The 25,387-nt window shown below is 41.3% G+C and overlaps 1 protein-coding gene and 1 long non-coding RNA gene across 4 annotated transcripts in view; one reads left to right on the top strand and one right to left on the bottom strand.

The window, feature by feature from the left end:
* LOC141570664 (uncharacterized) overlaps window positions 1-22,059 on the bottom strand; it is a 63,370-nt gene extending 41,311 nt beyond the window's left edge. The window contains exons 1-2 of the long non-coding RNA XR_012494954.2: window positions 21,556-22,059; window positions 15,997-16,116 (exon numbers count right to left, since the gene is read on the bottom strand). This is a non-coding gene — a long non-coding RNA (uncharacterized LOC141570664). The remainder of the gene's footprint in view (window positions 1-15,996; window positions 16,117-21,555) is intronic.
* C3H5orf63 (chromosome 3 C5orf63 homolog) lies at window positions 5,663-25,193 on the top strand. 3 transcript variants are annotated; one of them, XM_074328543.2, is made up of 5 exons: window positions 5,692-5,820; window positions 19,347-19,547; window positions 19,859-19,979; window positions 23,826-23,882; window positions 24,544-25,193. In XM_074328543.2, exons 3-5 carry the CDS (start codon window positions 19,866-19,868, stop codon window positions 24,718-24,720), a joined length of 348 nt encoding a protein of 115 aa, XP_074184644.1. In that variant the 5' UTR covers window positions 5,692-5,820; window positions 19,347-19,547; window positions 19,859-19,865; the 3' UTR covers window positions 24,721-25,193. The 3 variants fall into 3 exon arrangements, with proteins under 3 accessions (XP_074184646.1, XP_074184643.1, XP_074184644.1); XM_074328545.2 differs by lacking the exon at window positions 19,347-19,547 and having other exon boundaries at window positions 5,663-5,820; window positions 24,556-25,193; XM_074328542.2 differs by lacking the exon at window positions 19,347-19,547 and having other exon boundaries at window positions 5,664-5,820.
* Window positions 25,194-25,387: the final 194 nt, after the last annotated feature.

Genomic DNA, 25,387 nt, shown 5'->3' with positions numbered 1-25,387 from the left:
GCAAAAAAAAATGATATAAAACTTCAGTTACTGGACTGATCCTCAAAGAAAGCAACTTGGCCCTATCACATATGGCAAATAAATGTTTATTTATGCGTTTTAAGTAAAAAAGAAAATTATACACACACAGAGAGAGAGAGAGTTTAACGATTTCCCATTTAAACTGCATTTTTCAATTACCTACTCAGCTACTAGTCTTGCTCTCCTTGGAAGAAGGCTTCTATAGTATTTACTGATGTGATCATTTGATTCACATTCATCTCCCCCACTTGACTGGGAGTCCATCACAACCAGAGGCATGTCCATTTGGTTCAACCCCAGAGTTCTAGGATCTAGTAGTATTAATACATACTTGGCGAGCATTATTCTGAATAAACAAATGAAAGACAAGTTCCCTCTATTTTGTGCTGTGCTGACATAGTAGATAATACAGCAAAATATTTCAGCATATTTCTGAAAGATGATCAAAGCAGTGAAAAAAATTATCCTTCAGAATTCTTATGAGAAGTAAGCGTGAATTTCAACGCAGTCAGTATTTTGTGGGATGCTGGAGGACGGTGTTGGCTTCTAGCTGACTAATGACCCAATCACCCTGTTTTGTCTGAATAGGCCTCCCTAGATGGGTGCCGATCTGAAGCGGGGAACCAAGGAAGTGCTTTTTGCTCTTCTCTCCCCTCTTTATGCTGTGAAAAATCTATTCTCCTCTGTGATCCAGGCTTACTGAACATAACATAAGGTTTTAATCCATAAAAATGAAAAACTTCCCATTTCAACTCCATTTCCTGCTTCTCTAAGTAAAACAAAACTTTCCCTGAGGAAATGATGTAAATGCACTCAAATGTTCTTAAAAGAGTCCACATAGCACAAAATATTGCTATCAACGAAACCATCTTTCTATTCATTTACACTTAAAAAGAAATATATGGCAGTGGAAAAAATATAGATAGGAGTTAGGAAATGCTTTCCAATCCCTTCTTCATCGTGATCTCCTTAAGGTTCAGTTTCTTTATCTGTAAAATGGGTTTGGTAAAAGTACATGTCATACCGATCTTACAGAATTATTGTGAAGGATCAAATGATATAATATACATGAAAGTCCTTGATATATTACAAAGGTGATACAAACGTATATTGTCATTGTTAGTACAAGGTCCCATGCCACATTTCCGCAACAACTTCAGACCCTGCCCCACTTTGTGCCTGGAGGGCTGCATGTATTCATTTCCTTTAGCACAAACGCAAGCAAACTTCTGTGATGGCACTTGAGAAGACGTTGGAGGCTACTGATTTTGGAATAGACTGTAGGCTCCCACAAACCTTCTGGGAAAATCCACGGGACACTCAACCCACATCTCCCCCCGTAGTCTTTTTAAGACAGATATAGAAAGGGGACATGAGTCAAGGCCCCTGTGAAAATCATAATTTCATTGCCAGTATGAGTTCAAATTTAATGGCTTTGGCATCCATCTGTAAAATGTCATTTCTGTTTTTCCATCCTAGCAGGTCAAACAATAGAAAACCACAAATCCACCTCTTTAATAAATTGTAAAAGTCTACAGTCTCTGTATAATATATGTGCACTCAAACTATACTAATTTATTCAACAATTACTTTTATTTTTCTAGCATTTTTATTTGGCTCTTATACTACATAATTAATGGTGTTTACAGGGAAAGGTTTCTTTAAATAATGTAAATGGCATAAGTGGATTACTGAGCAAACCTTAAAACAAACAAACATTTTTCTTCTTTTAAAAATTTCTTCACTCTCCTCTGAACGTCTGGCACAAGAGCAGAGTTTTTCAAATGTCAAGGGGGATATAGAAATCAGGTTTCTGAAGTCCATTCTCTCCTGGTTAGACAGGCTTATAATTCTGTTTCCTGTAACAGTTGGCCTGGGGAGTCAACAGTGACCCTAGTGACCCAACATATCCAGACTCAGATGCCTGTCTTTTCTTTGGGAGATTGCCACTGTTTTTCTCCATGACCTTAAATATAACACAATATCTGGCCCTTACAGATCATTTCCTGCAGAGTTTTCAGTACTGGGGATGAGACACTCATTAGATAAACAGATAAGCTCACTATAAGGACCAGAAAAGACTGGTAATAAAACCTACCAGGTTTCTAAATACTTCTATCATCATGATTACATCAACCAATTATGGCAGTTATTGGGACTGTCTCTCCAAGTCAAAGTTCAGATTGCATGTTTTTTAAGTGGCAGCATGGAGCCAGGTTACTGTGAAATCGAGCTGGAGTGATAGTCACTACCTGTCAGGACATATATTCTTTTTCTAAGGTATTCTTTACTCCTGTTCTCCCAGAAGCAAAGCCAGGAATGGGAGTGAAATTGCCTCCCGCCATATCACATATCCAGCCCTTGGGAGGCCTTGGGGGAAAGCCTGGCTCCAGACCACCTCTGAAAGAACAGGCAGTGTCCTCTAAAGTATCCTTGGAGTTATCTCAGGAGTTGCAGACCAGACTATATACCAGCAGGCTTTCTTTAGAACAGGCTTTAGTCTCAGAACTAACCATAGAGCTGGCAGGGCCTTGAGATCTCAGAGCACTCAACCCAGGTAGGTTCTAAACTGACATTCCAGAACACAGAGATCTTTCATCAGTCCTTTCCAGATTCCCAGGGCATAGCTGGGGATTAGAGTCCAGACCTAGAGGATAAGGTGTAGGTCAAGTGTCTACGACAAGCGTGTTCTGCGTGAACAAAATTGTACAAGACTGATTACTATACTAAGACCTTCATATTCTCTACTCTTATTTTCACATCAATTGAAAGATATTAAAATGTGTACACATCCCACATTTAATAATTTTGCTTAGAAAGGATTTTATAATTTTGCTTTTGAAATTGTTTGGCTAAAGTACCTAATTTAAAATATGTTGTGATTTCTCAACACTCATCATGTATATTAGGAACTCTTACTCAGTAAGAACATCCCATCTAAAGACTGTTTTCAAATATAATGAAATTGCTATGAACACTATATCCAGCGATGAATGAAGCTGACTCAGTATTATAATTTTGACCATTTAACAAATGTTTATTAATTTTGCTTTGGCAGTTTTCTTTTTTTCTTTTGGAGACAATGCTTTTTTCCCGGTCAGGCTCTAGACAATTTCCCAGGCAAGCTCATATGCTCAGCATTGTGAGTCCTGTATCTAGAAGTTAAACTGGTCGTCTGGGCTCCTAACACTCAGTCAAGCAAAGCCAGGGATGGGAGTGAAACTGACTGGGCATTGACTACAGTGACTTCTCCGGGATTCCTAGTCATTTCACAGGACTTCTACCCTCAACCAAAGCAATCACATGGATATGTTAGGTAGAAGATAGAAAATGTAGGAGGAGAGGGGGAGGGAGGGGTCCACAGTGTCTGCAGAAAAAGCTCGTAACCAGCTTTGAATAATGGGCCTCCAGTCAGCCAAGTATATGTTTTTACAACAACAGGTGATGCGAGGTGGTCTGGAGCAAGATAAGGATCTGAGTCAACAGACCTCCACCCATCGTAGGAGGTCACGCCCTCCCATGGAAGAGCATGCACCACTTTTCCCACCAAATCAATATAAAACTCCCTCACCCCACCGAGCAAACTGTATGTCCTCAGGACAAGGGCTCTCTCTCTCTCTCTCTCTCTCTCTCTCTCTCTCTCTGGCCCTCGAGCTCCCCCTTCCTCTCTCTCTATCTTTCTCTCTTCCCCCCCCCTCCTCTTCCTCACCTTGGCTAGGCCTGTTCTCTTCCCTAAGAGTGTATCACTATTACTGGGAGCCTATGCTTCTCTCTCCCTCCTCAGCTAGACCCATTCTCTTCCCTGAGTTCATATCATTAATAAACCCTGCTTGCATATTAATCAGCTGCTGACCTTTGATTCTTCATTACGTCGGCAAGAAGAATCGAGACTCCTGTAACAGATGTACCAAGTCTTGTGCCATCATCTGAACAACCCAAGAAATTCTTACGAATTAAACTCAAATTCTATAAATTTGTGAATTTTTGGTTCCTTAGAGAAATTTACTGGTAACCAATGCTGAAAGCCTTCACTATAGAAGAGTGACTTCACTAAAGAAGTCACTCTTCTTTAGTAGATGAAATCAGGTTTCACAAATCCAATTTATTTTGTTTTCCAAGAAGAAATGAGATTTGGAAACTGATATGGAGTTGCATTTCTAGGAAGCTTTTCTATCTCTCCACAAAATGCGAGTTATGCATGCTCCGCTAAGGTGTTTATAAATAGACCCAAGATAAGTTCTTTAAAGATATTATATCAGCAACTGTTAGGTGGAGTGCACTTTGTAGACTGACTTTTTTCCCCCCAGAAAGATTAGGTCTTATCAGTGTGTATCAACTCAAAAATAATCACAAGTAGTCTGTTGAGAGTCACAAAATCCCCTCTTTTGCTATCAACAAATACTGAAGTGATAAAGTAAGAATTTGAAAACACTACTTTCTAGATGTGTCCTCTAACAATGTCAGAGGATCAATGTGGTTTGTTTAGGGGATGCATTCCTGACCTTTGTTTTCTGTCTTTTTAAAAAAATCACAAAAAAACATAATGTATGTAATGTGGTAAAGTCATGGATACTGGCATCAGACAGCATGAGACGGAATCCCAGCTCTGCCATTTTCTAGCTCTGAGAACCAGTTATGAAGCTTCCATTACTTTAACTATAAAACGGTACTAAGTATACTTAACAGGATTGTTCTCAGGATCAAAACCAAGTTAATGAGTGTAAAGCTGATGGCAAGCAATCATAAATGTTAGCTTTGAGTATTACTCTTATTATTATCCATCATTTTCTCACTATATACGGCACCACCATTTAAGCCAACACACCTACCCCCTGGACCAGTTAGTGGCCTCCTGCCTTCCCTGCTTGTACTCTGCTCACCTACCCCAACCTCAACTCATCTCCTTCCTAAAGATGAGTGATCCCTTCAGAATGGAAAGGCGATCAACTCAACCTCCTTCCTACATACAAAAACAAAGGAAGATAAAAACTCCTCCAGCTACCTTTTGTGCAAACCTGAAAGGCGCTGCATGGCCTGACGCCTGCCTCCCCTCTTCAGGCTGTTTCCACTTCTCTCCCCACTCCCTCTGCATTGCAGCCACACTAGTCAGTCTTCTGTGCGTTGCTCATGCTGGGATCCCTCCAGGCGCAGCCTTTCCTAGTCCTGCAGAGCTCGGTCCCTGCCCAGCCCGGCCCTACTCACCCCAGCCCCAAAGCTACCTCTTTAACTATATCACACTCATATTTTTTTCACATTATTCCCTCCCTTTCAAAGCACTAAGCTCAGTGAACACGTGACATTAGGATCATTTCCTAACGTCTGACTTGCCTACACAACTTGAAGTTTGGGGAGGGGACAGCTGCCAGTTTAGTTCATAATTGTGTTCTTCATAATCTAGCTCAGTCTGGACCCAGAGGAAGACGGTAAACATTAAACATTAAATGAATGGATGAGTGAGCCTCCCTAGGGATTAAAATGAAATGGTCTGCACGTTCTCAAAAAGTTGATTACCACACCCGACGCTCATTATTAAATGGTCCCCAAATACGCCGGGTCACTTTTCCGTGACCGTCCCCCCCACCCCCTTTTTTTTTTTTTTTTTTTTTTTTACATTTCGGCCTTGGTTTTTGTGTCTTTCTTTTCACGCTAACGGCCCAGGCCCCGCCACCCTTCAGCGGGACTATCTGATCTGATCCGAGATCCCGGGCGGAAGTGCGGGGCGCGGAGCCCGCGCGGGCGGCTCAGGCGGAAGTGCCGCGCGCAGGACGGAAGCGACGACCTAGGCGGCGGGAGGCTCAGGTGGGTGTCGGCGGCGCGGCGCCGGCAGGTGGGCGCTCGCGGACCCCCCTGCCCAGAGCCCGCAGGCGGCGGGAGAGGGGCGCAGGCGAGCCCCTGGCTGTGCTGCACGCAGCCGATTGCGACTGTCGTTAGAGGAGCTTTAATTAAACCGGGAGCCATAAATCCATGAACCCCGGGGGTGGGGGGAGGGATGGGGGGGAGGCAGAGAGTGAGAGTGAGTTCGTGTGTGTGTGTGTGTGTGTGTGTGTGTGTGTGTTTGTACGTGTATTTTCGCGCGCGATGGGAAATGAACAAAATAATGGGTAGGAAAAGGCAGCTTTAAAAAAAAAAAGCAGAAAGCATTTCAACTTCGTGTTATTTGTAGTAATTCACAGATACCCCCGTCCCCGGTTTAATGAACTTTTATGAAGTGGCAATATAATCTCAATTGGCAGCCCGCTGAGATGACTGCCTTTTTAAATAAATATTTTTGAGCAGCCGCGTTGACCTTTAATTGAGGGTGAGACGAGGGACAGGTGCAGTACGGAACGTCGTGAGCCCAGGGCCCCCTGGACCTCCTCTCTGCTTGAGCGGGCAAAGCCTTCCTCTGGGTGCTGAACAATGACAATAAATCAGAGACTGTGCGGTTCTCAACAAACACTTAGCCTTGTCAGTTCCTCGTGACAAGTATCACCTCATACAAATTTTTAGTAAGGCTAGAAGTACCAAAGTCCCTACTAAATTATTACTAACATGAATAGGCAAGTGCCAGTTTTAAGGCTGTCTTTCACAAGGAGTTTTGGGCCTGGTGATCTTTATTCTTGCTTCTTAACAGAAAGTGTTTTATGTAGTACTTTATATTTTAGAGCACTTTTGAAAAAAAATTCACAGTATAACCCAGTTTGACCCCAAGAGTCTCAACTCCTCTAGGGCAGGAATGGTGTCTAGGATCTGTCACATCCCCAACCATTTCTAGCACATTTACCAACATAAGCAGAGCTCCTGTAACTACACGTCTCAGTGTGCATGACACTGTGTAAGCTGAAGTGGCTGTTAGAGGCCACATTCTTTTCATTTAGTAATCATCTGAGCAATAGCTTATGAAAATACATACGAAACTCTCTACCCATATTTGGAGCTGTATACATTGAGATTTAAAACACTTGGAAAAAAGGTATACCCTCGAAATATTGAATGATTATAGTAATATTGGAGTAAGGCAGAATTAATCATGGTTTTGTGTGAAATGTCATAGCCTAATAACCTGGGTCCTGCTCTATTGGGGAATTGCCTGGAACCAGAAATGTCCTGTTGTGAAAATTAAGATTAGTGGGGCTGGTGCTTTAGACAAGCAGACTCCCCAGATTTTCTTTCTTCATGCTTGCCGTGGTCAGAAGTAGCCACCTGCCAAGGAAGGATCAATATTGTTTTTGTCTCCTTCACCCGAGGAAAATGTGGCGATGTGATTTTATTTAGATGCATTGAGGGCAGGTATGGTAATAGAAATGAGGATTTTCCAGCTTGAGAATTTATTGGACTGTATTTCTGTTTTATTCCAGATGCCTGGCTCTGTCATACTCTTAAGCACCCAGAGGCAATGTGGAGCTATGCCTTCAAAATCAGTTATTTTTTCATTTTTAAAGTTTTTGTATTTCATAACATGTGCATACTGTAGCTAGCTGGTGAATTCAGTTACTCAAATGCCAGGGTTCAGGGTTTCACATATTAGTAGGACTTTGAGGTGATCTGGTACTCGTAAGATTTTTTATGTTTCTTATTTTAAATCTAATTTTGCCACTGTTTTATTCAAGGAGTGTACATCAGAGGAAGCCAAAAGCCAGCTGGAATAGTTCCTTCATGCAGTTTTAATCTTGTTTGCAATTATTTTGAAAGGGAGAAACCATCTGGATCCAGAGACGTGCTACACAGGTAGCAGGGACTAAGCGAGTTTCCTTCATCCTTCCTCTAGTATCATATAGCAAGTTCGAGGGACAAAATCATTTGAAGAAGAACATGCAAAATGAAAGGTTTTGGCTAAGTTTCACATAGGTATTATCCCCTATCTCTAACTCCCCATGCCACTTACAGCCACAGGGTACTAGAGGCACAAAAACATTACTCTCTTTTTATTTCAGTCCTTACCCTAACGAAGGTTTCCAAAGATAAAGGCAAACTCAAAATACCTTCTATTTTAAGAAAGTACCCATCTCCAAGGATTTCGGAGCATTTCACCAGTAATACCTGGTAATAACCATTTTACCGCTACAGGCTTCATCACTGTGGTATTGTATTATTTGTTTGTAAATCTTTCTCCTGCCCAAGATGTGAGTACCTTAAAGGCAAGGAAAATATGTTAATCGCTTTTGTATGTCTAGTACCTGGTACATTGCAGACACTGTACATGTTATAGAAATAAAAAGACAGTGTCCCTGTAAGGAGTAGGAAAACATCATTGGGAATGCAACAAGGTAGAGAAAAGAATATAAAACAATAACCCCTTTCAAGGGGTTACTAGATGCAGTTGTAAGTGCTGCAGTTATTAATAAACAGCCTGGAATAGGGAAGGGCATATTTGAGAATACGTAGGTGGTCACCAAACTGCCGTCCAGGGAGATCTGGCCTGGTCACTTGCAGGGCCTTTGTTGTTTGAATGGAACATGCAAGCTCAAAGGCTTCACCAGCCCTGTCGTCACACTCTCTCCAGGCCTGCCATGCTCAACTCCTCACCCAAATACCTATTGAGCAAATATTTGAAGAGTATCCATTTGAAGATATACCAAATTATTAGCTTACCTGGGGCACTCATATCTTGGTTTGGTTTTGCATTAAGGATAGAGGCCTATGTATGGTCACTATTTTAAGGTTACGTTGCCCAAATGATATTGAAGAAAAGTCACAAACATCTTTACTTTGCTAACATTCCAGAGAAGTTCAAAGTCAACAGCTTTTTGTGTTGTAATGGGGCAGTCATGGTATATGCTGCTTCCTTCTGTTGCCAATGGAATTGCAGCAGAAACCAGAATGTTACTACTGGAAATAAATGAACTTCCTCTCTTTGTTCCTGTGCTTTTCATATTAACCATGAAACAATGGGAAAATGGCTTCTAGCTTTGTCAGGAGGAAGGACAATGAGATTGAATTATTTTGATTTGTAACTCTTCCTAAAAGTTTACTTCTTAGTTCTTCCAATCAACTAAGAGAAAGGATACTGTTATTTAGTAGAAAGTCAGTAGGCTGGGGCAGCTTAGGACATAAGACTGAGAAAAAAGGTCTAAATTCAGCTCCATTTCTCCAGGTTCAAAAGTGAAGTTAATCTGTATCTTTTTACATTTAGAGATCAGAACTTCATTCTTATAGTAAAAGAATTCTGCCATCTGAAAATGAGACTTTTCCTCATTTTATCCATCCTTAAATTAAGCCTTAAATATGTGGTATTTGTTATTTGGTATACTCTGAGGATTCATGCATAAAGCTTTTGAGCTGTTTTTTTTTTTTGAAAGAAGGGGGATTGAACTTGGAGATCCCTTTTAATCCTGAAAATTCTCTGTTGTTTTCATTATGTATATAAATAGGCCATAGAGAAATAGACCAAAAAAATACAGTATGAAAAGCTTTGGTTAAATATTAGTTTCTTTATCCATAAAGCAAGAGGATCTCCAAAGTCATTTCCCAGTTCCAATGTATTCTATCAGTGATAGGTGTTAAGCGTCAAATAACAGACTAGGATTCAGAGGATTATAGAATTTCACGTAACTGAGGGATGCTCGGGTCTGACCTCAAGAGTGGATGGTTCCCAATATCCAGATTGAACACTGTGCTTCACAGGCCTCTGTATTGTTGATATCCCAAGTCCAAGGAAATGCTAGATTTAGTAATTCAAATGTCCCAAAGTCTTTTGCTACAAAATGGCTAAAATGAATGAAACATCTCTCGGGTCTTATGTGGTCATGAGGATAACGTCTCCTCTTTGGCAAGATGAAATGGAAGTGGTGGAGTGTCAGTGATGAATGGAAGACGTTGCCTGAATGGACAGATTTTGAATTGCAAACAGTTGTTTTTGAAAATGGGATTGTGTGCTTTTTAAATAGCAATGAAACTGGCATAACTAACTGGGTACAAATAGGACTGAGATGTTTTAATGAAACTGCCTTCTTTCTGGGTCAGTATTAAGTATCAGAGATATCTTCAAAGGGAATGGGTGGGTCATTTTGGTTAAGAATAATGTGGACAGGAGTCTGCTAATTCTTTATGTACTTGGTTCCCATCCCTTGACTTGAAAGATTTTGCCCTCGTCTTAATGCTATCTTTATGGAATGAAGGAATTTTCAAATTGGTTTTTAAACTCTATTAAGCCCTTATGTATGATATAACCCAACCACATTACTCAGGTTTTCTTGGCTTTCAGGAACAGCTTTGCAGCCATTATGTCGTAATTGTTCTGAACACTGTGGCACACTCTGAATTCAGAATACGCCTCTCTGGCTCTGGGCCAGATGCTGAGTCAGCATCCTTGGGGTTGAGGATGAGGGGAAGGGTACAGTGTGTGCAAGCCCTGTGTGTTGACAGGAATTGGTCCACAATCTCCTTTAGACCCCTGGGAGGTAGAGGGAGGTATGGTAACAGTGCATTACTGTCCTGGATTAGCATCTTCATTTCATTTTTCTCAGCTGAATGTTTTTCTGGAAACCCTTCCCTGACATCATCTTGTACACCAACCCCATTACCGAGTAGACTCCTCTGAAGCAATGATCTGGAAAGTGTGACTACAATCCAAAGATTCTAAAACAAAGCCTTGCTTACACTAAAGATTCCTCTCCCCTTTCCACTTCCCGTATGTCGGCTTGCTCTACGCCTAGGCGAACAGTGGTGCTTCTGGACGGGGAGGACAATGCCAAAATGATGAGGGTCTGCCATTAAAAATCATTCTTAAAATGTGTCTAATGGTAATAAAGAAATATATATTATTCTTCCTTTTCAAAGGTGCTTTTCCATCTCAGATACTCAAACTGTGAGAGGAGTGCCTGGCCACTCTATAATGTAACCTCCTCCATTTATTTTCCTGCTGGGTCCTTTGTGATGCAAGGCTTCCTGTTATGATGGAGGAGATAGAGAAGTGAGTTTGTGATGGCCAAGTGCCTTTACACCTCTGCCTGGATCTATGCATGAATTTTGGTCCTCTTTAAAGGTCTAGCATTTTAAAACTACTTCAGCTTCTTTTTGGGGGGCTTCATGAAGTCATGGGCTATTGCCACAGCGTTTCTTCTGCATGCGATTTCCCCTTCTCTGACCAGGAGGATATTGGACACCCAAAGCCTACGTGCACAGTTTCTCCAGATCTCTAAACTGAGAGAACAGGACAAGGAGCAGCATTTCCATTTCACAGTTGATGAAACTGAGACTTAAAGAGATGAGGAATTGCCCAGCATCTCCAAACTCCTTAGTGGCAGTTGCCTGTCTTTGGGGTTTATCCTTATGAAATCCTCACCCAAAAAATGCACCCAGAGAATTTCAAACATGCTGAATTCCAAATGAAACTATGTGAAGAGTGATCTTAAAACTGTAAATGAAGAATTATACCATCTGTGCATAGTTCTTCTGGCTGATGATTTAGTGGGAATTGTGTTCATTTAAATTTACTTTGACCGCTATACAATTTATTCAAAAGTACTTTGGAACAAGTTTTCCCTTTAAAGATGATCAATGAAATCCAACGTCACCACTCTACCTGGGAAGCTTCTGTTTGATATACGTGGGTTGAGGACATGACTGTTAAAATGATAGCAGTACTGAATTTTTCCATTTTTGAAAACATAAAGGCAAGTATTTGGGAAGGAGCAACTGGAAGGGAACTGGCCTTTGTTCAGAACCAATCAAGGGGAACGGCAACTCCTCAAAAACTAAATTTCAGTGCCCTGTTCTGTAATTTTGTGACTCCTGAGTCAGCCAGTCCAATACCTGGTGCCAGAGTTGGTTTTTTTAAATCAGCGATATCATGTCTTAGGAATTCCTGTTTCAGTAATATCCACAATCTGAAATTTTCAACTACTTCTGTTTGAAATATTTTTCAGTTTTGCAATTCCCTATTTTTGAGACTGCTATACGAGAGATTGAAATTTTCCATTTGAGGCCAGTCAATACAATCATCATCATCATCATTATTACTAATAATACCCTGTTTTCCCGAAAATAAGACTTAGCCAGACAATCAGCTCTAATGTGTCTTTTGGAGCAAAAATTAATATAAGACCCAGTATTATATTGTATTGTATTAGATTATATTATACCGGGTCTTATATTAATTTTTGCTCCAAAAGATGCATTTGAGCTGATTCGCTGGCTAGACCTTACTTTTGGGGAAACACGGCAATACCTTTTAGTAGTATTTTGTAATACACAGTTAAGCCTTATTTCTCTATTCTGCTTTATAATTTATAGAGATTTTTACGTTTATTATCTCTTTTTAAGACACCCCCTCAACTTTTGCCTTCAATCTTTTCCCCCAACCCGCAGCCTCCATCCTCACCAGAAATATCTACTTTTAGTTAAGGTGTTAAATTAGGCAAGAACCAAACAAGGTCGTTCATTACATGCATAGGCGTTGGTTGGAAGATTTCATTCGTTTGAAGCAACATCAGACATATCTGATTTGTGGTAGATTCTTTTACTACTGCTATCCTAGTCCAAACCCTCATCACTCTTTTTCACAATGGGTCACTCCTTCATTCCGGAAACACTTTCTCCCCTTGGCTTCTGTGATGACACTTTTCTGGTTCATCCGACCTCATCAACCTTTCTTACTCCTCTTGACCCAACTTCGAAATGTTAGATTACTTCAAAGATCTCTCCTGGGTCCTCTTCTTTTTCTACATTATTTAGATAATCTCATGTAGTTCCTTAGCTGTAAATATAAATCCTAAATTGATGGAGTCTCAAATTTTTATCTTCAAGCTTGCTTCTCTCCTGACTACCAAACCTGTATGTACCACTTTCTACTTGAGGTCCAACTTGTCCCTAACTGAGCTCTCAGTCCCAGACGTCCCTCAAGCTCTTCCTGCCTCAGTTTTCCTCATTTCAGTAAATGGCACTGCTACCCCCCAGAGGCTCAAAGCCCAAATTGGGATTGTCCTTGCCATCATCTTGAATGCCTCATGTCCAATTCATTGACAAGTCCTATTAGCCTTGTTTCTGCCCTAGTCCTCCCCTTTCCCACCCAGACGACTGCAGTAGCACCCTAACGGGTCCCTGCTTCCACTCTGTCCCCCAACAACCCATTCTTCACACAGCAGCTAAAGTGACCTTTTAGAAACGTATATGAGCTCACGTCACTTCCCTCCTCTAAATCTATCTGTACTTATTAATAAAACCTCGATTCCTTAACAGAGCCCACAGGCCTTAGAGGCTCCAACCCCCACAGACCATTTTTGAACCCTGTCTCCTGCCATTCTTTCGCTTGTTCACTGTGATTCAGCCGCAGGGTCCTTTCTGTTTCTTCTGAAAGTCAAGGTTGTCCTCGCCTTAGAGCCTTTGCCCTTACTGTTCCTTTTCCCCGAAATGCTCCCCCTTCAGTTGCTCCTCATCCTTTAGTCTCTACCGACACCTGCTCAGACTACCACCTTATTCAAAGGCCCTGCCCTAGTCCCCATCACATCACCCTATTTCCTCCCTCCTCTCCACTTGTGACTATCTGACATTAAACAGACTCCTTCATGTCGCTAGAATATGGACCCCATGAGGGCAGGTATCTTGCTTTCCTGCTCACCACTGCACCCAGCACCTATAATGGCATCGAACACATGGGAAACATTAGATAACTGTTGAGTGAATAAATGAATGGCTCTCACCCCACATCTAGATTGTCATAAACTTTTCCCCCTTCTTCCACCCCCCACACTCCGGTTCAAGCTGTTGTTTCTCAGTCTAGTTGTGTAGGACACAGCTCCCTGGCCCATGCTGGTATTATGAGCTTTGTGCTCCCCTCAGCTGAGGCAGTCAGTCGCCGGTTATCAGTTGGCCGCTCACAGCAGCTCATGGCGGCTGCTGGCTGCTCATGATGGCTGCTGGCCGCACCTGGCAGCACATGGCAGCACATGGCAGCACATGGCAGTTCCCGACAACCTTGGGCAGCTCACGTCAGCCCAGCTCCAGGGAAAGCCGTTGTTTGTTCACAATCTTAGCTGTAGAGGGTGCAGCTCACTGGCCCATGTGGGACTCAAACCCTTGACCTCGGCGTTAGGAACACAGAGCTCCAACCACCTGAGCCACCGGGCTGGCCCAGATTGTCATAATTGACCCCTGCCTCTTTCCACCTCCATTCTCCTTTCCTCTGCAGTCTATCCTACGTGCTGCTGCCAGATGAATCATACAAAACACTGTTTTAATCACACCACTGTCTTACTCAAAACCCTCCCGTGTCTCCCGTCAAATAGGCCACGGCATTCCTACCTAAGTGACTTTGTGTTTAACCCAATTTTGGAATGCTTCTTTTTTCTACATATCCAGAATCCTCTGTGATGTAGGATCCGTTTCTCCAGTCTCAGCCCACAGTTCTCTTCCTTTCTCTCATAACATTTGAAGTTGTCCATTAGCTGTCCCTGTTGTCATCTCCCCTGTATTTGTATGTTTCAGTTAAGAATTTAACTCCCTTCTCCTGAATCCAGTGAAGTGCATCTTTCTATTCTTGTGCTTGTATCTAGCCTGCGGAGTGGATTTCTCCATGTGAGAATTTTATCTGGAGGGAAAGAAATGAGCTAACTACCAGGCAGGAGGAAGAAAAAAATAATGGCTTAATTTTACTGAGGATTTGAAGGGGGCGGGATATGAGGGCAGAATGCATGTACTTTGGTAGACATGTAAATGCTATAATACACCTTCAATGAAACTGCAATCTTACTGGATAGGCAAGGCCCACACTTCAAACAGTTAAAGAACTTTTTCACAGAGTGGTGTGTTGAAAGTAAATTAACATAGCAACCATTGAATCCAACAGAGGAACAGAGACAGCCAGATACTTGGAAATACCACAGTCATGGTAATGATCTGAAGGGAAAGAAAAAGGGGGCTTTGTCTCTAGGCACTTCTCTGACCAGTCACTCATTTCTGGGACTGATTCTCTCCTGGCTTCACTGTGCCGTGAACCTGTTGGCTCTGAAATCTGGAGTGGAAGCTGTGAGAGTGTGGTAGATGCGTGGTATGAGGCTGCCTCTGGCTCCCCAGGGCTGGGGCTTGATATAGGTCCACTCACAGCTCCGTGACTTAGGAGGAATCAAATGAGCAGCCCAACTGCACAGTCAGAATGAAGCTGTGGTGACTGTTTTCCAGTGTACACAAATGTCAAATCATTATGTTGTACAACTGAAACTAATGTTGTATGTCAATTATGCCTCAATGAAAAAGAATGAAGCTGAGCATAAGTTCACATAGAAATGGGCTCACAGGTGGGTCACAGTTAGTCAGGTTGGGGTCTTTGTTGCAACATCTCATCTGAGTTGGCTCCACCTCCTAGGCAGTTCCCCTGGCCAGGTACCCGGACTGCTGGGCTGAGGTACTGGAAAAGTACCTGCCATCCCCCTCACGCCTGTGAGTCAAGGCCCCACTGAAGGTTGGGCTTTCTCCTCCCTACTTCCCATTTCTGTTCTATAGCCTCATTCTAGCCCCACGTAGCCCCTTGGAATTGACACCTCAATTTTCAGCTTTGGCTGCATCCCTTATATATATCACTCTTGGCTCCACACTTGCACCCAAAATCCCAGGCTAGGCTCCCACTTATTTGGGAGAGAGGGGTGTTTGGATGCAGTTGACTGACCAAAAAGCTCGTAAGAGCACTGGCAAGGATTCATTTGTCCCTGTTCACCTGGATTAGGTAGAGCCCAGTGACCCAGATGAGTCCCTAAGAGCAACCTCACCTCATTACATAAGCTGTCAGTAATCTAAAATACAGGTTTTATAACCAAGAGAGGGTGTGTGCGCACGCACGTGTGTTTCTAGTCATTTGGGTAAAAACGGGGATGTTACACTTAGACGGTAATGAATGTTAAACGGAGCACTTACCGTCTCTCACATGGCAAAAATGACTAAGTGGAGGCCCAAGCCCCTCTTTAGGGAACACAGGTTCAGTGAGAGCTCACAGAATAGTGTTGGGTTAATGTCAGCTCAGAGTTAAATTTACATTAAACTCTTGTGAAGAAGCTCCAACATTACCTGTTAATAACCAAGGTGGTGCCTGGACTTCTATAGACTTTTTTGACTTTGCACAGGAACTAACACTGCAGCTCGCTGATGAGGAATCGTGAGGTGGAGATTTGGTGGCCAAACGATGCTCTGTGTGAATAAAAATTCTGGTCAGTGAAGGTCAGTTCCTCTACTCAAGTGAGAACAATGTCGTTTCCCTTCTAATCAGACACACACAGTGTTGGAAGAATCCAAGAGCCCCACATAAGTGACGTGCAGCCATAGCCCAGGCAGCTCCTCCTGAAAGAAATGAACAATCTTTAATAAAGGCTTCAATGACCCTGGCTTCTTTCTACCCTCTAATCAGTTGCTTTAATGGTATGCCTTCAGTGCTTCATAGGGAAAACGCTATAAAGTTATCTTCCTTCTCTTCCTTCAAGGAGTGCTGAATTGGGCCAATCAGTCCTGCCCCCACGTTGTACTTGATTCTGCTATACACACCACTGAAGTCAGCCTCAGTTTTGTTGAAAAGCCCGCACTCCCATTATCTTTCAGGGTGATCTGTGCCTCTGGCAGCATGGACTTGGAACAGCAGGAGTCCCCATCTTTACTGTTAAGCTGTGCTGTGGAATTTGTTTTAGGCACATTCTAAATCCAGTCTTCTGCCTTTTGCTTTTTTTTTTTTTTTGTCTGACAAAGGTGACCCAATTGTGCTTCTTTGATATTATGAACACAGCTCTTTTTGTTCATATCACAGAGGCATATGACAAAATACAAAGGATAAAATTGTATCTGCGTATAGTAAGGACATATATTTCATGACTAAATTCAATGACATAATCAAAAAGGTTGTTGTCCTCTCACAGTCGTGAGCTAACAGGCAGAGACCACCTTACAGGATATTTTTCATACTGCTGAGCTACTGTTCAAAAATAATAGAACTAATGAAAATGTCACATTGACAGAGTAGCCCGTATTAAGATTTTACTTCAAGAAGGCACGATTCGGTGCATGTGACATTGACAGCAATGGTTTTAGGGTTTACAGAGTTAATAAAATAGTCTAAGAAGAATATTGGAGAGTTCGAATTAGACTGTATCGTTTTTCATTTTACGTTTTATTTCTAGAATTAAGTGGACTCCAGTGTTCAGAATTTCAGCCTTAATGTCTCATTTCTGCCTAGGAGAGGTGTATGGAGCTTTCTCTTTACATCAGGCTCTAGTATAACTTTACAATGCGAAGAAATAAGTTACTTTAACAATGTGGCAAAATGCATGTGCCTTACAGTATTTGGAAAATATGCAGGTAGTAAAATTACATACTGCTTATGCATTTCTCAGTAAGCAAGTATGCAATGTTTAAGTGATTAAATACATGTAAAAAAGTAGAAATGGAGACTAACAGTGGAAAAGAGAATTAGTTTTAAATAGAATGGTTGTAGCATCGCTGGAGACTTCACTTAGATCTCTGGGTTGGTTGAACAAATATCCAGCAAATCTGGAATGAATAGAAAGTCTGTTTACCATGGCAGGCTTTATTTGTCTTGGGTACAACGAAGACCACATGCTGTGTTTTGTCATGTTGGAAATACTGGAGCAGATTTCCATTGTGAATGTGATTTTTTTTTTTTTAAAGCCTTAACACCTTAGTCTCAACTCAGCTAGCTAGGTAAAAGAAATAAGTTTTCTTTTCTTTGCCAGCCAGACATCAATAAATCTTAAATCCCTCCATGGAAAGCATGTAGCTGCAGTTTACTACCCTGTCTGTAGTCTTATGTCACTGCCATAGATGGCCTGAGCCTTCTCATTTCCAAGGGCTGTCTTTCTGCCTTTACTTTAACAAAACTAATTTTTAATTTTCTTTCTCCTCCAGCTAGTAGAGCTTCTATAACTCCATACTATGAGAGGGTGTGCTACTGTTGGCACAGGAGCTGTTGATTCTGTTGAATTTCTGGAAAATCCATATACCAGGGCTTAACACTGAGTTCAGAGTAGCACCGTATATTGTGAAATGGTTTAGATCTACTTTCCACCTTGGAATAGTGCTGGGTAGCAGATCCTTGCAAAATTCTCATCACATCCCTTTTTTATGCCTTCCCAGGATTATTCAGTTAGCAGGGAGATCCAGTAAGGGCTTAAGAGTGAAGGAAAGATTGCTGTTTTCATAGATTAGAATCTGATCTTTTTGTCCTATCGTCCTTATTCTAGTTTGATATGGGTTGGTGTTTTTCTCTCAAGTCATACCGTTTTGTCTGAAATGAGTTTAAGGCTTATCTTACACTGAGAAGCCTGGTTACAGCAGGGATTAGCATGCAATTAATCCAGTCCTGCTGTGGAGCAGAGCAGGGGGAGATTCTAGGTGGTGGTACAGGGCCTGGGACCAGATGCAGCACCCTGGCCCCAATTTCCTGGATACCTTGAGCAGCAATGAATGCCCAGGGAGATGTGGCTCTGCCCAGGGAGTGATGGCTGTGCACACTGAGTTCCTGAGCAGGGTTAGAGGTGAGACTAAAGAGAGGGAGCAAGGCTCACTTCAATATGTTTAACATTCAAATATCTGAACACCTCCTATGTTCCAGGTTAATTGTAGATGCTCGGAGATCCAGGGTGAACAAGTTTCTGCACTTACGGAACTCACACTGTAGTAGAAGGGACATATAGGTAAAGAAATAATTTTGGGTAGTGAAGGATAAAAGCAAATTATTAGCAAGGTATAGGGAAGAAGAGTGGTGGGCCAACCGATATGGGTAACAAAGTCACGCAGGCATCTCTAAGGAGGTGACATGAGTCCAGGCCAAATGAGGAGAAGCTACTTAAGGGCTTTTCATGCAGAGGGACAGCAAGTGCAGAGATCCTGGTGAAGAAATGATCTTTGGGTATTCAAGGAACAGGAAGAGAATCTGTGTGGCTACAACTTTTCAAGCTAAGGGAGGGGAAAGTAATAGACGAAGTTGAAGAGACAGAGTAAAGCGAAGTTATGAAAAACCCAGAGATGAATTCATCTTGGGAATATTGGTAAATGATAAAGGCAACAGTGCATATGTTTTAACAGTGAAATGATCTTATTTGTCGTTTTACGGACAAAGCTGGAGGCTCAGGAGAATAACTAGAACAAGTAAGGTATTTTATGTCGAATAAAGTACAGGAGGAGGGAGCCTCAAAGCCTAGTGTTGGACATAGCGTGATTTTCAAACTGTTCTTATTGGAGTATCTCCAGTAGAAACACTAGCACATATGTGTATGCTTTCAAAAATGATGGCAATCTCCTTTAAAAATACTTCTTAAGGAGTTGAGGAGATTTTTGTTTCTGACAAGTTAAGTCTGCCTAATCCTCCCCATAGTCCCTCTCAGTGCAGTTCTGTGTTTCCCCATCTCTTGCAGCCGAGGCCCGTGGATCTCAGAGGTGCTAGCCTTAACCTTCCGCTGGGGACTTGTGCTGCCAACTTATCGTTTCCTTCACCCTGAGAGTAGATGGGTGTTGCTGCATGCTTGCTAATAAGATAAGCTATCTCTGTGAATAAAAACCATCTCAGGAAACCTCCACATTTTATGGGATCATCAGGATGCTGGCAAAATCTGCAGGTGAAATTTAATTTTGTGTTCAAATTAACAAACCCATGCAGTTTGCTTACAGAATCCAAGTGATTAAGCACACGGCTAATCCATAAATATGGATTTTGTTTTCCCATTCTAAATTCAGTTTTGTGTGGAATACAGTGAATGTGGAGGCATCGTGGCAAGTTGCCAAACATCTGGGCCTCTCTGACACGCATGGACTCCAAGAAGCAATTCTGAAGTCTTCAAATTCCAACACAGGCTTGCAGCTTACTGTTCATATTATAAAGAGGCAAGTCTAGGGCACATAAGTTTACTGTCTATTTTTCTTTTGGCAGAATTAAGATGCTCTGGTTTCAAGGAAATAGCATGCAACTTGCCAAATACTGCTTTCAACTCTTCCTGAGAAATCTCTCTGCCTCCAAGACTGTTCTGCCTGTGCTGACCTTGTTCACAAAGGTACAGAGGGGGAAAGTGACATTACTGCTTTAAAAACATAAAGTATTAAAATTGTTGGGTGAGGAAAGTTGTACATTTAACAAAGAAGAAAAATGTTGAAAGGAAGCAAAGGAATAAACTTTCTTCAGACCTGCTCCTCAGTGTTTCAGTTCCAGGAACAACAGTGTTTCCTACCCAGATACCTCATAGTTTCACACTTAGAGGGGACATGAACATGTTTGATCGTCCTATGATGCCTCCATTGAAAGAAAGAACTATCAGATTACAATATGATGTTTACAAACATATCACTGAGAAACTTAGTTCTCATTTGTGATGGTGACGTTCTATAAAGTCACCAAAAACACAAAATTAACAAATCCTGAACCATTGCTCCTAGGGAAAATATAGGGTTAGGTTCCTATGAGCTTCTGGTAACAACATTTTTGTCAATTGGTCGTTACATAACCTTGCTTTCTGTGTGTGTCCACTGACACACCTTACTTAGTACATATTGTTGATTCGTTAATATTGAACTCATGGCCAAACAGGACTCTACCTTCATGCCTGGACAAGGCTTACCTAACACAGTATTTTCTCCATAAGGCTCATCACAGCTTCCTTGTGCATAGAAACACTAGACAGCACTTCAGCACTGTGCTTGGGGGCCATGTTAAATAGCAAGTGAACAACAAAAAGCACAGAAATTCCAAAACTACGGCACTCAATAGATTGTGAAAAGGACGTGTTTGTACTATGACTGAATGAAGAAGGCAGGTTCTTGCTGAACTTCAGCTGGCAACATGCATTTGGGGAGACCCTTGATTTTCTCTGCTCAGTACGTGTGAATGCCTGTGAATGGCTACAAAACTCTGTAAGTATTGATCTTGGAGTTACAAATAAGGTTTAATGACTAGGTGAATTCGTAGATACAGAGTCCACAAACGACAAGGGTTGGCTATACTTGTTTCCTTAACCCTAACACTAATTTTAAGCCAGAAAGCTAGTTTAAATTTTTTAAGAGCATTTCCCCCTGAAATTTATAATATAAGCATTACTGACTTCCTTTTGCTCGTTAACATTACTTTGTGTGATTTATAAACAAAATAGAAATAAAGTGCAAGGTAATAGCATTAACTGTAGTGAGTAATACTGCAGTTCAAACGAAAAAGGTCTTGTGTTCATAGATTTTTCAGACGTCAGGCATTTTAGCAATTTGAAAATATCTGATGGTTATCTAATAACAAAGCTTTAGAAGTTTTTAAAAATTAATTTCTTCAAGAGAATAGTTCATCTAAACTACATATCCACAAGTATATATTGCACTGCTGGAAATTATGGAACACAACTATTTTACAAATGAGAAATGCATGTGAGAATTAACTACAAAAATAAAATAATCCCTTAAGGCAGATGGTGCTCACTCAGACTAACTATCCTGAACAATTTTTCAGTTTGAGCAACAGCCAAGTTAGCTGAAAACATTTGCAAAAGAAAAAAAAAAAAAAAAAAACCCACACTAGTCTTCCATTGAGCTTAAAATTTGTACTGAACCCTTGATCTTTGTCATTAGCATATAATAAGATATCACTCTCACCTTCAGGAATTCGCAATCCAGAGAAAGGAAAGGCATTGTATCAGATCTCCTTCAATTATAAATAATGGAAAGTATTTCCCAGAGTGGCTTAAACAAAAAATGGATTTTTAGGGGTTGGTCTGGTTTCAGGAGTAGCTTCATTCTGAAACTAAGCATGTGACTAGTCTCTTCAGCTCCGCATCCTCCAGAGGTTAAATCTGTCTTGACTCGGACTCTTCTCACGGGTGACTGCAGCGATCCCAAGCCCCAGATCTCGCATCTTGGATATCTACAGAAACTTCAGCACCGGCTTCATGGTTATCTGCTGGCTCTGATTGGCTGATCCCCAAACCATTCATAGCCAAAGGGATAGGGTGTGCCCTTTGCGTCAGTCTCAGTCAGATGTCCTACCCTGTTGTACAGGGTGGAGTCAGCAACATGCTGAGAGTAGTTCCTGTGAGGCAAAATCACAGCGTTCTCACTACAAGAAACAGGAGTGGGTGGTTGGCAGTCAACCCAGCAAATGTTCACTACAATTCAGAAGCTAGGATAAATAAGTGTTCTGTTGGTGCCATGAAAAATTCTGGACAAGGATGTTTGAATGGCCAGACCATTTGACCTTTAAAATCTGCCAATGACCCCAAGCACTCGACACTCTTCTCCCTTTTCAGTTCATAGACCTCTTTAAAATTTCATGAACCTTTCCCCATAGAAACACACACACACACGATAATTTGCACAGACTTCAATGGAACACCAGCTTTTAAAAACAAAATCAAAAGAAAAAAAACACCCTGATCTAAGCTCTACTAAAATTTTTTATTATAAAAGCAAAATGTTGGTACATTTGGTACTTCTGCAATTTAGCTTACTCGTGTTTTGCTTTTAAGATCCTCTGTTGACTTTTTGAAACTTTCTCAGAAAATGTCAACATGATTACCTTAAAGCATCACAGACTATCCATAATCTACTTATTGATAATGCTAATAGTAACGCTAATTCAGAAAGACACTTCGGGAGGAAAACTGCCTTTCAAAGGTCTGGGTCCTTATTTCAAAACAAGCTGTGAGTTAAGCTGGAGGAAGGGCGCCTTTGTTTTACATAACAGCTCACCTCTTCCTGTGATGTTAACAAGCAGATTTTACCTAAGCGTTGATGATGTTGAGTCTAACTTGTGCTCATGAAAGAGAACCTATGCTCATTCCTGAGCTCAGTCAAGAGCTGAGAAGCCTTTAAAATCTGTCAATGACCCCGGGCACGCTCGACACCCTTCTCCACTACGTGCTTCGCATGCAAACAATAATTGGCGCTAAAACTTGTGTGCTCCTCAGGTGGAGAATTACCTGGGAAACTTATTGCTGACACTTGTAATGAGAAAACAGACTAAACATTAAAGAGTTGGTATAATCATCATCCGAAATAGAGATTTTTCCCTGTTTAAACATGAGGCACTCACTATCTAACTCCATTCCAGTGGGTTTATTTCTGTGGATTAATTAGGAAAAACAGGTTGGCAAAGCTCAGAGCCCCCATTCAAAACGAGCTGGAAGCCATTGTGGTGATGTCAGCCCTGCCGGGAAGATGCTCCTGACCTAGGGAGGACCAAGCCCTAGTATCAATTAGATGAAGCCAATAACGGAAATGTAAGCATCTAAGTGTATTGTGTATGTACTTATATGTACTCTATATCTGTCTACAATACTAATAGTTTTAGATGCTTACCTTTGTTACGCACATATATACATGTGTATATATACCGGGGGTGCCCAAAAAATATATACAAGCGGACACGTTGGTCAACGTTGCTCAAGCAGTAGTTCGCCATAATCAGAAGTGTCTGGGCACTGATGGTAACCACTTTGAGCACTTCCTGTAATTGCAGAGGCCAAGCGTGACTTGTATTCATCTTTTCTTATCGGTATATATTGAGTATTACAATTTTAATACAGTTTTCCTTTCTTAAAATGTGTATACAATCTTTTTGGTACTCTCTGTATATGTGTGTGTGTCTATGTATGTATAACAAAAGTAAGCATCTGGATTTATTAGATATATAGATTTATTTATGGAGAAAAATCAAAACAAAACAACTAAAAAGGGCTGAGAGCCCATTTACCATGAAATACTAGCTATTTATAAGGTTCAGTGGCAGTGTTTTGCTTGGAAATAAAACTGTAATTAACCTGGTAGAAAACAGTCCTCAAAAATAGGCATAATCTGTTTCTTGTGGTTACTGTCAGGCCGCACGCCATTCTTTGGGTTTAATGGCTTTATCTTTTTTCTTCCTGCAGGATCCATGTCCCCTTTGTGAAGAAGCTAAGGAAGTCCTGGAGCCGTATAAGAACAGGGTAACATGGTACAGTGTGGCTTTGTGTGCATGGAATAGAGAGTGTGTGTGATGTAAGGTATCTGCCCAGCTCCTTTCTTCAGGAAAAGAGATTAAATGATTTTTCATTTAAATTTTCTTTCTATTCTTCAGAGAGAGATTTTAGTGCTGATTTCCATAAAACTCATTACCTCTAAGTGTTTTTCTCTGAGCAGTACTGGTTTCCTTACTCTGACTGTTAATATGAGTCAAAGTTAACCAGCAGTTTCAATATTTGTGCTTTCTTTAAACTTTTGTCCCTATTCCTTTCCTCTTATTTTGTCATTTCCATGGAAGTGTTCTCCTGTAGCAAACCATGTCACTTTTCCCATTTTTAAAACCCAAACATGTCTTTCCTGACTCTCAAGCAGGTTCCCAGTTGGGACATACTTTATTTCATTGGGAACTGAGTAGTGCCTGGATGGTGAATGTAACGGGTATAACAGAAACGGAGCAAAATCGGGAGTTAGGGAATATAATGAAATCAGTCAAGTTGTGGAAATCGGGGACATCAGATCACTTTGTACCTCACTCAGACAAACAGCAACAGAAACCTCTCAGCATTAGAATCAGTGTGGGGATCAGTTTGATTTCATTGTTCCATGTTCTCTAAAATACAGAGCTTTAGTCAGTCTCTGTCTCAGTTTACTTTACAGGAGGTGGATATCACACTTCCAGAAAACTCTGTTTGGTACGAAAGGTATAAATTTGACATCCCCGTCTTTCATTTGAATGGCCAGTTTCTGATGATGCATCGAGTAAACATCTCAAAACTTGAAAAACAGCTCCAGAAACTCGAGCAGCAAGGTGCTGGAAGCTGATGAACACCCCCCGTGATTTTCCGCCCTCGTTGTCCAAAAGGCGTCTTCCTGAGGAAATGACCATGGCCTCGTGCTTCTTTTGTCCCTTTCACACAGCCCTAATGATGTTCTGAATTAAGTGGTGCCAAGTAAATGTTGACATTCCCTTTCTGGTTGATGGAAGTACCAGCGTGGGAACTGTTTACCTGTTGGCATTTTATAAAATAAGAGGGGTGTATGTATTGGCAGGGAGGGGGTGATGGAGGGCAGGAGAAATCCATTATGTTATTTAGTTTTATTCTTTGTATTGATATAGAAACATCTCCCGTTAATTGGCCAGTGCTGTTTATAGGAAGAAGGCGCTGAGTCCCGCTGCTGCCCTAGGGGCTTCATTTTTTAATGAAAGAATAAATGCTCTTCCACTCAAAAGATAAAGTGCAATGTGAGTTGTTAATAACTGTGCAGAGTCAATAAAGGGATGTTTTACAAATACATCTGCATGAAGCCTATTTCAGTGGAATTTAATAATACCTGTTTAAAATTAGAGCTCATTTGGGGGGGAGGGGGGTAGAAGAAAATAATTGTCCTAGTAGCTTAAGAGGCATCATTTGAGGGAAAAAAAACACTTAAACCTCCAAAATTATATGAGTCTCAACATGCTTTGCACGTAGTCAGTGAATTGACTCAT

The sequence above is a fragment of the Rhinolophus sinicus genome, chromosome 3 (genome assembly GCF_057876585.1).
Source record: "Rhinolophus sinicus isolate RSI-liver-muscle chromosome 3, RSI-T2T, whole genome shotgun sequence".
In the NCBI taxonomy this organism is placed as follows: Eukaryota; Metazoa; Chordata; class Mammalia; order Chiroptera; family Rhinolophidae; genus Rhinolophus; species Rhinolophus sinicus.
This window is presented reverse-complemented; position numbering and strand designations above follow the sequence as displayed.

Coding starts and splice junctions, on each gene's coding strand:
- C3H5orf63 (XM_074328542.2), top strand. CDS start 19,866: ATGCTCTGGTTTCAAGGAAATAGCATGCAACTTGCCAAATACTGCTTT. Junction 19,980..23,825: donor TGCTGACCTTGTTCACAAAG/GTACAGAGGGGG, acceptor TTCTTCCTGCAG/GATCCATGTCCCCTTTGTGA. Junction 23,883..24,543: donor TGGAGCCGTATAAGAACAGG/GTAACATGGTAC, acceptor TCTCTGTCTCAG/TTTACTTTACAGGAGGTGGA.